Source organism: Notothenia rossii (assembly GCF_949606895.1).
Source record: "Notothenia rossii genome assembly, chromosome: 10".
Taxonomy (NCBI): Eukaryota; Metazoa; Chordata; class Actinopteri; order Perciformes; family Nototheniidae; genus Notothenia; species Notothenia rossii.
Genome location: NC_136908.1, coordinates 23,500,476 through 23,512,636, shown reverse-complemented (window position 1 = coordinate 23,512,636; position 12,161 = coordinate 23,500,476). Strand labels below are relative to the sequence as shown.

Genomic DNA, 12,161 nt, shown 5'->3' with positions numbered 1-12,161 from the left:
CACGTAGATATGATGGTGTACTGTACATACAGTATATATGAATACTGTGTGCATTGTATATATTGTACAAAATAAGGTTTTGATGAAAGATTATAACACAATATATAATAAATATAATATATCTCTTTAGTTTGTCTTGTATTTCAACAGAATGTGTTGAACTTGTTTGTATTTTCATTAGTGCAAGTGCTCCCTTTCCATGAAATCCTCTTGCAGGGTAATACTGTGGAAATCAGATGAGCTGTCAGAAGTTACTAAGAAACAGGATCAACTGTCGGCAGACAAAAGAGCTCCGCCAGAAACATCGAGTTCTCTCCTGTTCTGCAGAAAAAGACATCCACTGGCGTTTGAGTGATAACTGCACTACTGCCAAATGGCGGCCTCATGCAACTTGTGTTGACTTTAAAATTATGTTATAAAACTTCATAAAAAACATTTAACCCATCACTGGTAAATCTATAGTTTTATTATGCAACAAAAATACATATGCATGTATGATTTCATGGTATATATTAGATAAATAAAAACCACGAAAGCTTGTTCCAGCTGTTTTAACTAAGCCTGGAATAATTGTGTTTGACCTTATGCTTTTGTCATCAGACTTCAGTCTTCTCATTTCGACAAACTAGAAGAATTTGGTAATAAAGATACACTTTATTCATGAATGATTTCAAGTTGGATAAATGTATGTAAACACTAGGTATTGTATATATATATTACTGCTGTTTTATCTGCACTACATTGGCTGCCAGTGTCTTTTAGAATTGATTTTTAAATTATTTGTACTGGTTTTTAAAGCTCTTAATGGTTTGGCACCCACGTATCTCACAGAGTAACTCTTATTGTATATGTCGCTGGACGAGCCCTGGGGTACTCCTACCTCAGGGCTGGGGTACTTCAGCTTTTTAAATATCCCTAAAGTCCCCCAAAATAAAATGGGTGAGGCCGCTTTTATCCACTGCGCCCCAAAACTGTGGAACACCCTACGGGCAACAAGTCCTCCAACTAATACGACCAAATAGGTCGATTGTTTTCCTTGTTTTCCGACCCATTAATACGACCCAGAGCAGCGTTTTCAATCAACGGGTGCGTCAGCCTGTATACCTTTACGACCCACGGGCGCGTTTTAAATCAACGGGAGGCGGCGTAATGACGTACAACGTCCTCGACAACTTCTGTTAACAACAATCGTTTTTCAGACACGTACTCTTCAAAAATCACGGCTGTCTGTCGTAGAACAAAACGTGATCAGTCTCTTAAATTTGTGTCGACCACAGACCTTATTTCAAGCTATTTTCCCAAATCCTATGGAGAAATCTCATTGGTTCTGAGGCGAGGGAACCGGAAGTGGTAAAATGCTAACTCACCGGGGTTTTGGCCTCGTCACTGCATCACTGACAAAATCCATTTATTTCATAGACAAGCTAATAAACGTGAGTAGTCAGATATCAAAAGTATATTCATTTTGGGATATGTATTATGTTGTTTTATTTTGTCGTCTAGTACAGTGACTAAGATTACTATGTTTACCTAGGAATAATGATAGCAAAGCTAAATTAGCCAAAAGTAGAATCAGCTAACGTTAACGTGAGCATGGAAGTTATGTGATCCATCGGTTCATGCGGTTGATCCAAATGTTATCACACGTCACATTCTTTATAACTATATTAAATACTATTTATCTATTAAGTGAAGAGTCACCAGGGGTGTAATACTGCCGGAACATCGCTCCGGCACCTAAAACGGGGATGGTTGTTAGCATCTGGTGCTAGCTAGCTATGATAACGGATAGGCTAAGAGGCTAATGTACCTAATGTAATGTTTACACAGTTAACTTTAGTCTAAGTTATCTCAGTGGGTCTGAAACAGTTTGGTCACCATATATGGAAATACATATTTCCAAGGCACACTTTTATATTATTGTAATGTTCCACAATAGGAGTCGGAAATTCAAGTTCTTAGGTTCAATAGCTCCTTTGGTAACATACAAATACAGGTTCATAGGTCACAGGTTGCAGGTCGCAGGTTCAACATCACACAGCACCCTAAACAAATTCGAATGAATCTAAAACATCGATGAAATCATTACAATTCATACTATTGGACATACAACAAATGCATAAAAAAACAAAACAGTAAATAGTTAAATATCCACAAAGATAAATAAAAAAAAAAGTATTATTCTTATCATTTTTTTTTATTATTGAAATGTATACAGTTAAGTTTCATATGGGTGTTGACAGATATATCCATAGATTTAGTTAATTTTGCCCTCAAAGTGCACAATATTGATGCATTTAACTTCCCGGGGGCCTCCGGACCCCCCTAGAGGACATGAGGTCCACCCCCACTTAAAACATATTCACATGGATAGGATACTAAATATATGTGCACACTTTTTATATAGTAACCTTTGTACCTCAGCAGGAGGGAGTTAGTTTATAAAGGTCCTTCACTGATCACTTAACTATCACGCAGCTGTGTGCAGCATTTACTGTAAGAATCACACATTTATTCAATAATGCAGACTTAATAAATGACCATTCTTTGTTGATTCTGGCTGGAGTGTTAATTGACAGTAGTTACATAAGCTTCAAAACGAGCCACAACTGCGCGTGCACACATGCAGAACTTATAGAATTAGCAATACACCCCTGGTAATGATGATTTTAGTATTATTTTCTGTGATGATGGAGCATCAACTTTTGGATCAACCAGATATTGACAGATTAGGCTTGTCCATAACAGTCACTTTAAACATGTGACTGACTCTGTATAACATTGTTTTCCTTACTCTTGTGATTTTTGTTCATCCTATCTAAAAGATAAAAAAACATGAGTTCATTGTTTTAACAAGATTTTTCACGATATAATCAAATACATGAATCCTGTAAACATTTGTAGTATAGTATTCTTATTTTTTGTATTCCCTGACATTATCTGTGTTTCTGTTACAGATGCCTACTCAAAAAGTGTGCCAAACATGCAGGCAAAGCATAGGAGTAGCAAGTAAAAAATGCAAACAATGTGGTGCCATCCAACCCTACAAAGAGAAACTCTCCAAGCAAAAAGAAAAGGTTGCACAGGAGTGGAAGGCCACGCAAAAGAAAAACCACAGTGTCAACAAAGTGTATGACTTGACACATTTACTGGTAAGCTTTTTTCTCTTGCAGATGTCAGTTATCATAAAAAAGTGTGTAAATAATCCCTGATCTTAATCTTTTTATACAAATTGTTAAATTACTTAATTGATTTATACTTTCCAACAGTCGCCCTCATTTACTTTTTAAAAATAATCCTAATTTCTTAATTAAGTTTATGTGAGAAGTACAGACTAGTGCACGATTACTGCACTTCATGTAATGTGTTAAGCAAAATTGTTGTCACCGTTGTATTTAAATCTGTAAAGGCATAACACATTTTTTCGAACTGATGTTAGATAGTGTTTGTACTTGCAGGCACCCAGTTTTAGTAAAACATTATTTCTTAACCAGAAGTAACATAGTTCAGGCCAGTGGTAATTCCTAGAATCAGAGCATCAATGTACATGTTTTTCTAATTATATCTTACAAAAAAACCTGCATTTTGGTGTTTTATATTTTATTTTGGAACTTCATGGTATGGAAAACACATAATTATGTGACTATGGTTTCCAAAAGTAAAATAAATGAAATATATACATTTTTGAATAAATGGTAAAACCAAGAATGTCACAGAATCAAAACCAGCCCATATTAATATAGTGCTTGAAAGACAATAAAGACCTGGAAAGAGTTAGTATTAATAAAGAGGCCCTTAAAAGCACTTTCATTAAGCTTACCAGAGTCTCTGACTTTGAGCCGTGTTCGACCAGTCATTTCAAAATTCCCCTGTAACACCAGCTTTACATCTGAAGTGCTGTTAATGCAGAACTTTGAACCTGAAATGATATAGGTTATAGCTTGCTGACATGTTTCAAAGCTAAATGAAGCTTATTCAGATATCTGAATGTGAGAGTTAAATTGACCCATATTAGGGATGCCAGAAACTGACCATGATCAAAATCGGACAGCCCTGGCGAACATTAATCGATTATTCGCCGCCAAATTGAAACTAAGCCAGGAAAAAAAAGAAAAACATAAATAATAATAAAAATATATATACCGTAATTTTCGGACTATAAGCCGTGCCTTTTTTCCCATTATTCGACGCTGCGGCTTATATAACGGTGCGGCTAATCTATGGATTTTTACAGCTAACGGCCACCACCTTTAACTATGGGCTCTAGGGCCGGTCCGCGGACGCCCACCTTTAAGCGGCGGGTTCCAGCAGGAAAAGCTGGAGGCCGGAAAAGAGTGAGACAGGTAGCGCGCAAAAGTAAAAGTGGAACCGAGAGTGGTACGAGAGACAGAACGAGAGCAAGACAGAAAAACATTACGAGAGCGAGACAGTTTGTCCCCGTACCACTGGTTGAAAACCGCTGCTGTAGATCACTGCCGGTACGTGCGCTGGGAGCGCACCGTTTAAGTTTGAAAGTTGAAAAGTTTGTGTGTCTGAAACGCTATGTGATACAGTACAGTTTACACAGCACAGTACATGTTCTGTAGCTACTATTGCACTAAATGGTAACACTTGAATACGTTATGCAAATATGCGACTTGTTTGTTGAAATGTTAATAAATGGGAGCTTCCTCAAACAGCCATCTATTTCCCGACAATCCCCTCTGTGCACGAACCCTTACATATGGTAATTAAACATTAAAACACCTGCGGCTTATAGTCCAGTGCGGCTTATATATGTACACATCATTCAATTTAGCTGCTGCGGCTTATTTTCAGGTGCGCCTTATAGTCCGAAAAATTACGGTAAATAAAATCGAATTTTAAAAATAATTTTCGATTATGGAGACTGTAACGAATATTCGAAAAATAGAATAATCGCTGGCATCCCTAACCCATATAAAAATAACTATGCCCATGTAAAAAAAACTCAAAGTGAACCCGAGCTCGATAAACTTCTTGTTGTCTTGTTTTTTTTGCAGTTCTTTTTTAGGGACTCCCCTAAAAGGGGTCTAAAATCACACCTGGTTAATTGTGGGGTGCCTTCCTCAATGTGCACACGTATCACATCAGTGCATTTTTCACTTATGCAAAATAAATGGAGTTATAATGGCTTTAGGTGTGTGAAAATGTTTAGAGCTGTTGTGTACATAATATTTCTTGTTTTTTTGTGTCCATTGTGTTCCAGCTCCACAAATGGAAAATGTTAGATCGGCGTCCCATCCTCCTTCTTGCCAAGAGAGGCACAAATGGTTTTGCAGCCGATTGCATCTGTCCATGGCAAATCGAGACAGAAGATGGTAACAATGCACTTGTTACCATAAAGAGGATTTACGAAAGCCTTATTAATGGTAAAGTATACAAATCTGCATGCTATATTTCAGCAATTTATCTGTTAACATTTTTTGTAAATTAGTTGCTCAGTTATCTGGTTTTAAATGTAAAAAAAGTGTGAATCACTGTTTACCAAGTAGTAAAAATATGTCGTTATGTCTTGTTTTGTCAGTTAAAGGGCACATGTCATGCTTTTCCGGTTATTACCCGTCCCCTTGTGTGTTATGAAGGTTTTCCTGCATGTAAACGGTCTGCAGAGTCACAACCCCTCAAAGTACACCCTGTAGCGAGTACAACTCTAACACAGAAAATACCTGTCTATGCTGCTTTTTCAATTTTTTTCTTCCTGAGTATAGTGACGTAACGGGCATAGTGACGTACCGGCTCACACACACACACTCACTCAGCCTTATCTTTTCTCAGCCGAGGCTCCGTGGATCTCCTCACGCACACACGCACTCACACTCACAGCCTGGCTGTGAGTGTGAGTGTGTGTGCGCTCAGGCTGAGTTCCTCGCTGTCTCGCAAACCCCACGCAGCAACCAGGAAACAACACCAGTAATCCAGCTCACACTGTCTGCTCCTCGAGCCTCAAAGGGCGGAGCAGCGAGCCCCCCAACGTCCCGCCAACACGGCACCCAGACCCCACGCAGCATTCTCATCTGTTTGTCCTTACTGGTGTCATTTCCTGGTTGCTAACAAACGCCATTGTAACACATAATCACTGATGTTCCGCTGTTTCATTTTTAGCTGTAATTACTCAGATTATAAATGTATATGGCGGATTATACTTGGTCATTTATTCACCATGCGTGTACTTTTTTTTCTTCTCAATAGTGACTTTGGCAGTTGAACCTGAGGGCCCTTCAACCACACAGGCAGAAATGGCCGCAGACCCAGGATCAGACTTGTCTGTACCTCTTACCACCGAGACTGACACTGAGTTCACTCTCTTCCTCACTCCTGTGTACTCCGGCCTGACTCCTGCTCTCTCCTCCGGGCTGACTCCTGCTCTCTCCTCCGGGCTGACTCCTGCACTCTCCTCCGGGTTGACTCCTGCTCTAGGGCTGAACGATTTTAAGAAAAAATTGAAATTGCGATTTTTCTGGCAGAGATTGCGGTTTCGATTTCAACCACGATTTATTTTCTTTAAATCAAGTTTCAGTGTAAATTAATTAAAACAATGAATTTCATTAAGATAATGCAATAATGAAAACGGCTGGCAACAGATTTCAAATGCAAGACTGTTTATTAACAAAATATCAAGCATTAAAAAGATCAATGGCTCAGCAGCATCAAAATAATTGCACTTTTGTAAAATAACGTAGGCTAAATACAAATTATAAATTATAACAACAAAGTGGAGCAAAAAAAGAAGTCTTACCTTAAAAGTAGTGCAAAATGGCTCAAAGGAGCTAGCTTATGAACATCAACATCAGCAGCAGTTACAGATATTCAACCCGTGTATTCAGAAACCTGTGCTTCTTCTTCAAATAAAGTGGCAAGAGGAAGTGAAATGTAAAGGTAGTAAAAATAAATAATAATAATAATCATAATTTAAAAAGTTTAAATTACCCTACATTTTCCTCATCAAGAAAAGATGTCAAACTGGTTAAATTATTTTACATCTAGTCTGTATACAAAAGATAAGTAAAAAAGAGTGAACATCTTTTTTAATGGAACAAAGACATGTCAGGGTAAGGTGCCGATAGATTTCAGGGCAAAGTGCAGAAGAACAACAACAAAAATCAATAAATCTTCCCCTTCATCCCTTCAGAGATTTTTGGCCAAGAAAACCAACATGTCAACCTTTGCTGGCTTCAGACATGCACGCTGACATGTGACAATATTGCCACTGGCACTGAACAGTCTCTCTGATGGTGCACTCGTTGCTGGTATGCAAAGGTACTTACGAGCCAACTTGCTAAGCCATGGGAAGTTGACATTGTGCACTCTCCACCAGGCCAGTGGATCTTGCTCTCCATCAATGGTAGGAGTTATGAGGTAGTTGTCCAGTTCTGCTTTAATGGTATCCTCCAACTGCACAGTAGAGGAAGCAGGGACCACCTTGGTCTTAAAAAAGCTGCCCAGTGACCGCTTTCGTTTTGTAGAGGTGGATGGTGGTTCTTCTTCTGCACTCAGGGGCATGGTATGGGTTGTGACACAAGCCCTCTGCTCCTACAACACACAGTAATAAGAGGCATCAATGTTTTGCTATCAGTTGTGATTAAGACCAACGAGGCATTTTGTCTAAAAGTTTAAAATGTCAGTAGAGTATAGTTAAAAAAAACTAAAAATACAACTTTTTGTTTTATTTTGAAACAACAAAGAAAAAGGACAGCTTACCTTTTGTGCCACCTGTTCCATTTCCATCTTTACTCTGTCTTTGATGTATGGGACATTCTTTTCGCTTATGTAGCTTGTCTTGAATCTTGGATCAAGGAAGGATGTGATGTCCAAGAGCTCCTGTGTCACTGGGTCGCTGTATTTCTCTTCAATGTAGTGGAGAGCTCTTGATTTGATCTCCTTGGTGAGATTCGTGTCCTGGTCAGTTTCAGCAAGCGTTGCTGTTCTGAGGAGATGGAGCACTGGCTTCAGGTATGACACGCTTACGTAGTCCTCACCTGAGAGGGCGTCTGTGAACTCCTGAAGAGGACCGAGGGCATTGTTTACAGATTCAAGTACATCTATGTCTTGCCAAGTGGGGATCAGGTGCCGCGTCTTCCTGTCTTCAGACAGAACCTGGCACAGTGCCTTGCTCTGCTCCAACACCCTCCCAATCATTTTCTGCCGGGAGCCCCATCGTGTCGGACATTCAGTGACCAGTGACTTGAGGTAGGTTTAAGTCTTGCTGTGCCTGTTTGAATGCCCTCTTCTTCTTCCAGCTGTGAGTGAAGACCGCAACCAGCTGCTTGCAAAGTCCTGTGGCCCGTTTGATTCTTTGATCATCTTTGACAGCATTTTCTGGTGGAAAACATTACATGTATTACAGTATGAAAAGCCATAAGGATAGCTCATAACACAGAATTCATCACATATTGATTACATCTGTTGTCATCTTGTATTAAGTTCAATGACGTTTTTTTAGCAGCAGACGTCAGGTGGTACTACCACAGTAAGTTATTGCCCATAAATTAATTTGTAATTGGTAATTAATGTACAAGCAAGGAATATGCTTTTTAGATATTCCACTAAAAAACAAAAAATCATTTAATTCGTAATATAGTGGCATCAGCTGTGGTTGCACCACCCTGACATCTGCTACTACAAAAACGTCATTGACCCATTAGTAAGGGCTTCAAAAATAGGGGAGACCGCCTTTGCATCTCTCGGCAATCCGCAATTAAACAGAAGCAAGCAGTATTGGGAGGTTTTAAAGTTTACCCATGAAAGGGTTCATTTTTCTCACTAGGATAAACAGTATGTTAAAGTAGCATTGCGCTAACAGTTGGTCAGCTAACTACAGCTTGACAACAAACCTCTCGGCGCTTCGTCCCTCCCCCCTCCCAACTGTGTTTGAGGGCAGAGTAATATAGCAGAGACTAGGGCCTCTGCGAGGATAATACGAACTCTCACACTTGTAGTAACTTTGTAAACATACACACTCGCATGCACACACATTCTTGTACTTACCAATTGCAAGATGCAGCCTGTGTCCGAAGCACTGCAGTCTGGTCCATTGGTTAAGTTCCATTGCTTTGATCATATTTGTAGCGTTGTCTGTTGTTATGCACGTCTGGGCCTCTTCTTTTAGACCCCAGTTGGCCAAGCACTCCTTCAGCCCCATGGCAATATTCTCCCCTGTATGGTCAGTGGGGAAGTATGCTGTCTGCAGGCAGCGGCTACACAACTCGAAGTTGGCGTTGACGAAATGCACGGTCAAACTCATGTAGGGCTCGGTCGTTCTGCTTGACCACAGATCAGTAGTTGACGCATAAAACTCCGTGTTTTCCAGATCATTTAGAACTTTGGCCTTACATTCTGTGTAGAGCTGTGGGATGGCAACTTGATTGAAGTATGTGCGGGAGGGCAGAACATACCTCTTATCCATTGTGCGTAGCAAACTTTTAAATGCGTCTTTGGTCACTGTGTTTACAGACACCATGTCCTTCGATATGTAAGTCGTTACGGCAGCGGTAATCTCCTTGTGTCTTCGGCTAGTTTTTTCATAAGGCGTCACACTGGCGAACGATGATGTTATTGTTGGCTGACTTGCCGAAGTATGGCGGCTGCTTGATGTTTCACGGTTCTTTTTCGCCATGCACTGCTCATATAAGTTCAGGTGGTGAACTCTCAAGTGGCGATGTAAATTGGTGGTATTGCCAGCCGATGTAGCCACTTTTACACGACATGTTTGGCACATCACCTGTTTCTGGTGTTCATCATCATCCTCAAATCCAAAATACTGCCAAATGACCGACGTGCTGTTTCTTTTTGGTATTAATTTAGTCGGCTCCGCTTCTGCTCCCGCTTCTGCCATGCTTGAAATTTAATGACGAGCTACACACTGATTGGGGTGGAGAACACGTCATCTGGTCACGCGCAGGCTGCAGCTTTCTGATTGGTAGCTGGCACAGAGCCTTGGGCATTCATGTGAAATTATTGACGAAATTATTATTATTATGCACCAAGAAAAACCGCAGCTTTGACGATCCCAAAATCGTGTTGTCTGAGATCGCGATTTTCGGTCTAAAACGATAGATCGTTCAGCCCTATCCTGCTCTCTCCTCCGGGCTGACTCCTGCTCTCTCCTCCGGCCTGACTCCTGCTCTCTCCTCCAGGCTGACTCCTGCACTCTCCTCCGGGCTGACTCCTGCTCTCTCCTCCGGGCTGACTCCTGCTCTCTCCTCCGGGCTGACTCCTGCTCTCTCCTCCGGCCTGACTCCTGCTCTCTCCTCCGGGCTGACTCCTGCTCTCTCCTCCGGGCTGACTCCTGCTCTCTCCTCCGGGCTGACTCCTGCTCTCTCCTCCGGCCTGACTCCTGCTCTCTCCTCCGGGCTGACTCCTGCTCTCTCCTCCGGCCTGACTCCTGCTCTCTCCTCCGGCCTGACTCCTGCTCTCTCCTCCGGCCTGACTCCTGCTCTCTCCTCCGGGCTGACTCCTGCTCTCTCCTCCGGGCTGACTCCTGCTCTCTCCTCCGGCCTGACTCCTGCTCTCTCCTCCGGGCTGACTCCTGCTCTCTCCTCCGGCCTGACTCCTGCTCTCTCCTCCGGCCTGACTCCTGCTCTCTCCTCCGGCCTGACTCCTGCTCTCTCCTCCGGGCTGACTCCTGCTCTCTCCTCCGGGCTGACTCCTGCTCTCTCCTCCGGGCTGACTGTGTGGGCCTTGGCGTGCATTACAGAGAGAAAAGGTTTCATCTCTGTAAGTGGTTGGAGCTCAGGCAACTTTGCTGCCATCTTCTCCAAATAAGGCCAGTACCTGTAATGACAAAATCAATTAGCTTTTCCAGTTGCATGATGGCATAATAGTAAAAAGATAAACCAGGTCCTTAAAATTACCAGTACAATCCTTCTAACCAACATCAGCATTTATCCAAATGAATGCTTTTTTTGCTTTACATCTACTGGATGTGCAAGAATTAAATAGATAACACGTTTCCCACAAACACTTCCAATTTTTCAATAGTTATAACTACCTGCAGGCAACATCCATACAAAAGAATGTTGCTTTCGCAACTTCAGCCAGCTCCTTCTGCAGGAACATTGGGTAGGCATATATTTCACCACGGTAGTGATTTAGGCCTTGTAGCAAGATGCCATGTCTGCACACAGCTATTTGCGGGCCTTCCTCATCCACCTTGGCCCTGGACTTGTGTGAGGTTTCTCTGCAAGCTGTGAATGTTGCCGGTCCACAAACATCAGGACCACTTTTCTGAAATAGACACAATCTGTTACATTTAACCCTGTGCTAAGAAAAATAAATAAAGGGTTAGGGGATTGAATAGATTCTTACAATCGTCATCTGGCTCCTGATTTTGTCAACAAAGGCAGACACTTTACGGTCCTGGGCAATGAACAGTCCATCAAATAGAGACGGTTCATATGTCCTGCGAAATTCGAGAAAGAAATTGTAAGCAACATTATCATACATACATAAGTTTGATTGTGTCCTCTATTTAATGTGGCCAATTTGCTTTTGCCATAACATTTTCATAAATGTGGAAAAGGTCTTTGTGAATTTGATCTGTAATTCTGTGTAAAGTCTTTTGTCACCATTATTTAACATTAGTGAAAAGTTTACTGACTTCTTGTAAAAAGGTAAAAATAAAAGTACATCCTTTATATTGATGGGCATGGAATAGGGCAGAGGAAGGCATAGAAAAAGGTTCCTGGGCAATTTAATACATTTTTCATGAAGCGATTATATCCAAAACTGGTTCTTAGCTCCAACATATCCAACTAATGTCAACCATTTAACATTTTAAAGTTGAGTTAACTTTACAGGCGTCATATACAATAATGTTTATGAATTGGATTTATATAATTATGTGTAATTTCAAACCAACTATTGTTTTCTGATGGTCTACAAACTTTGGAAAAAGAAATGGCAGAGTTGGGGAAAGTTAAACATTTCAGCAAAGACATTCAGCTTAGTCAATAAAACAACAACTAAAATGAGAATATGATTTCACTGACCCTCTGGACTTCTTGAAGCGATAATGCTTTCTATTGCCATCTACAGCAATAGCCAGCATGTCAGGTGTGCATGCTGGGCATTTAAAGTCCATGTAATGTCCAAAATAAAAGTTATTCTGTGTTAATAAATCGCTTCATCACTTTCCACTGTTT

At 40.9% G+C, this 12,161-nt stretch overlaps 3 protein-coding genes and 1 long non-coding RNA gene across 4 annotated transcripts; 1 reads left to right on the top strand and 3 right to left on the bottom strand.

The window, feature by feature from the left end:
* Nucleotides 1–1,366: 1,366 nt before the first annotated feature.
* On the top strand, nucleotides 1,367–7,439 carry LOC307021708. Its single transcript, XR_013803223.1, has 4 exons — nucleotides 1,367–1,433; nucleotides 2,958–3,152; nucleotides 5,228–5,390; nucleotides 6,211–7,439. It is a non-coding gene; the product is annotated as an uncharacterized lncRNA (long non-coding RNA).
* Nucleotides 7,147–8,157, bottom strand: LOC307021707 (E3 SUMO-protein ligase ZBED1-like; the record flags this gene model as incomplete). The annotated part of the gene is made up of 2 exons (XM_079654072.1): nucleotides 7,147–7,551; nucleotides 7,720–8,157. The coding sequence occupies 2 exons, from the start codon at nucleotides 8,155–8,157 to the stop codon at nucleotides 7,147–7,149; spliced, it is 843 nt and encodes a 280-aa protein (XP_079510198.1).
* A 31-nt stretch (nucleotides 8,158–8,188) lies between these two features.
* LOC307021706 (E3 SUMO-protein ligase ZBED1-like) lies at nucleotides 8,189–9,853 on the bottom strand (the record flags this gene model as incomplete). Its single annotated transcript, XM_079654071.1, has 2 exons — nucleotides 8,189–8,337; nucleotides 9,007–9,853. The coding sequence occupies 2 exons, from the start codon at nucleotides 9,851–9,853 to the stop codon at nucleotides 8,189–8,191; spliced, it is 996 nt and encodes a 331-aa protein (XP_079510197.1).
* Nucleotides 9,639–12,089, bottom strand: LOC307021705 (uncharacterized protein). Its single transcript, XM_079654070.1, has 4 exons — nucleotides 12,009–12,089; nucleotides 11,326–11,419; nucleotides 11,009–11,244; nucleotides 9,639–10,791 (listed from the first exon to the last, which is right to left on the bottom strand). The coding sequence occupies exons 1-4, from the start codon at nucleotides 12,065–12,067 to the stop codon at nucleotides 10,086–10,088; spliced, it is 1,095 nt and encodes a 364-aa protein (XP_079510196.1). The 5' UTR covers nucleotides 12,068–12,089; the 3' UTR covers nucleotides 9,639–10,085.
* Between the last annotated feature and the right edge of the window lie 72 nt (nucleotides 12,090–12,161).

Coding starts and splice junctions, on each gene's coding strand:
- LOC307021705 (XM_079654070.1), bottom strand. CDS start 12,067: ATGCTGGCTATTGCTGTAGATGGCAATAGAAAGCATTATCGCTTCAAG. Junction 11,420..12,008: donor CGCTTCAAGAAGTCCAGAGG/GTCAGTGAAATC, acceptor CGAATTTCGCAG/GACATATGAACCGTCTCTAT. Junction 11,245..11,325: donor TCAGGAGCCAGATGACGATT/GTAAGAATCTAT, acceptor TGTCTATTTCAG/AAAAGTGGTCCTGATGTTTG.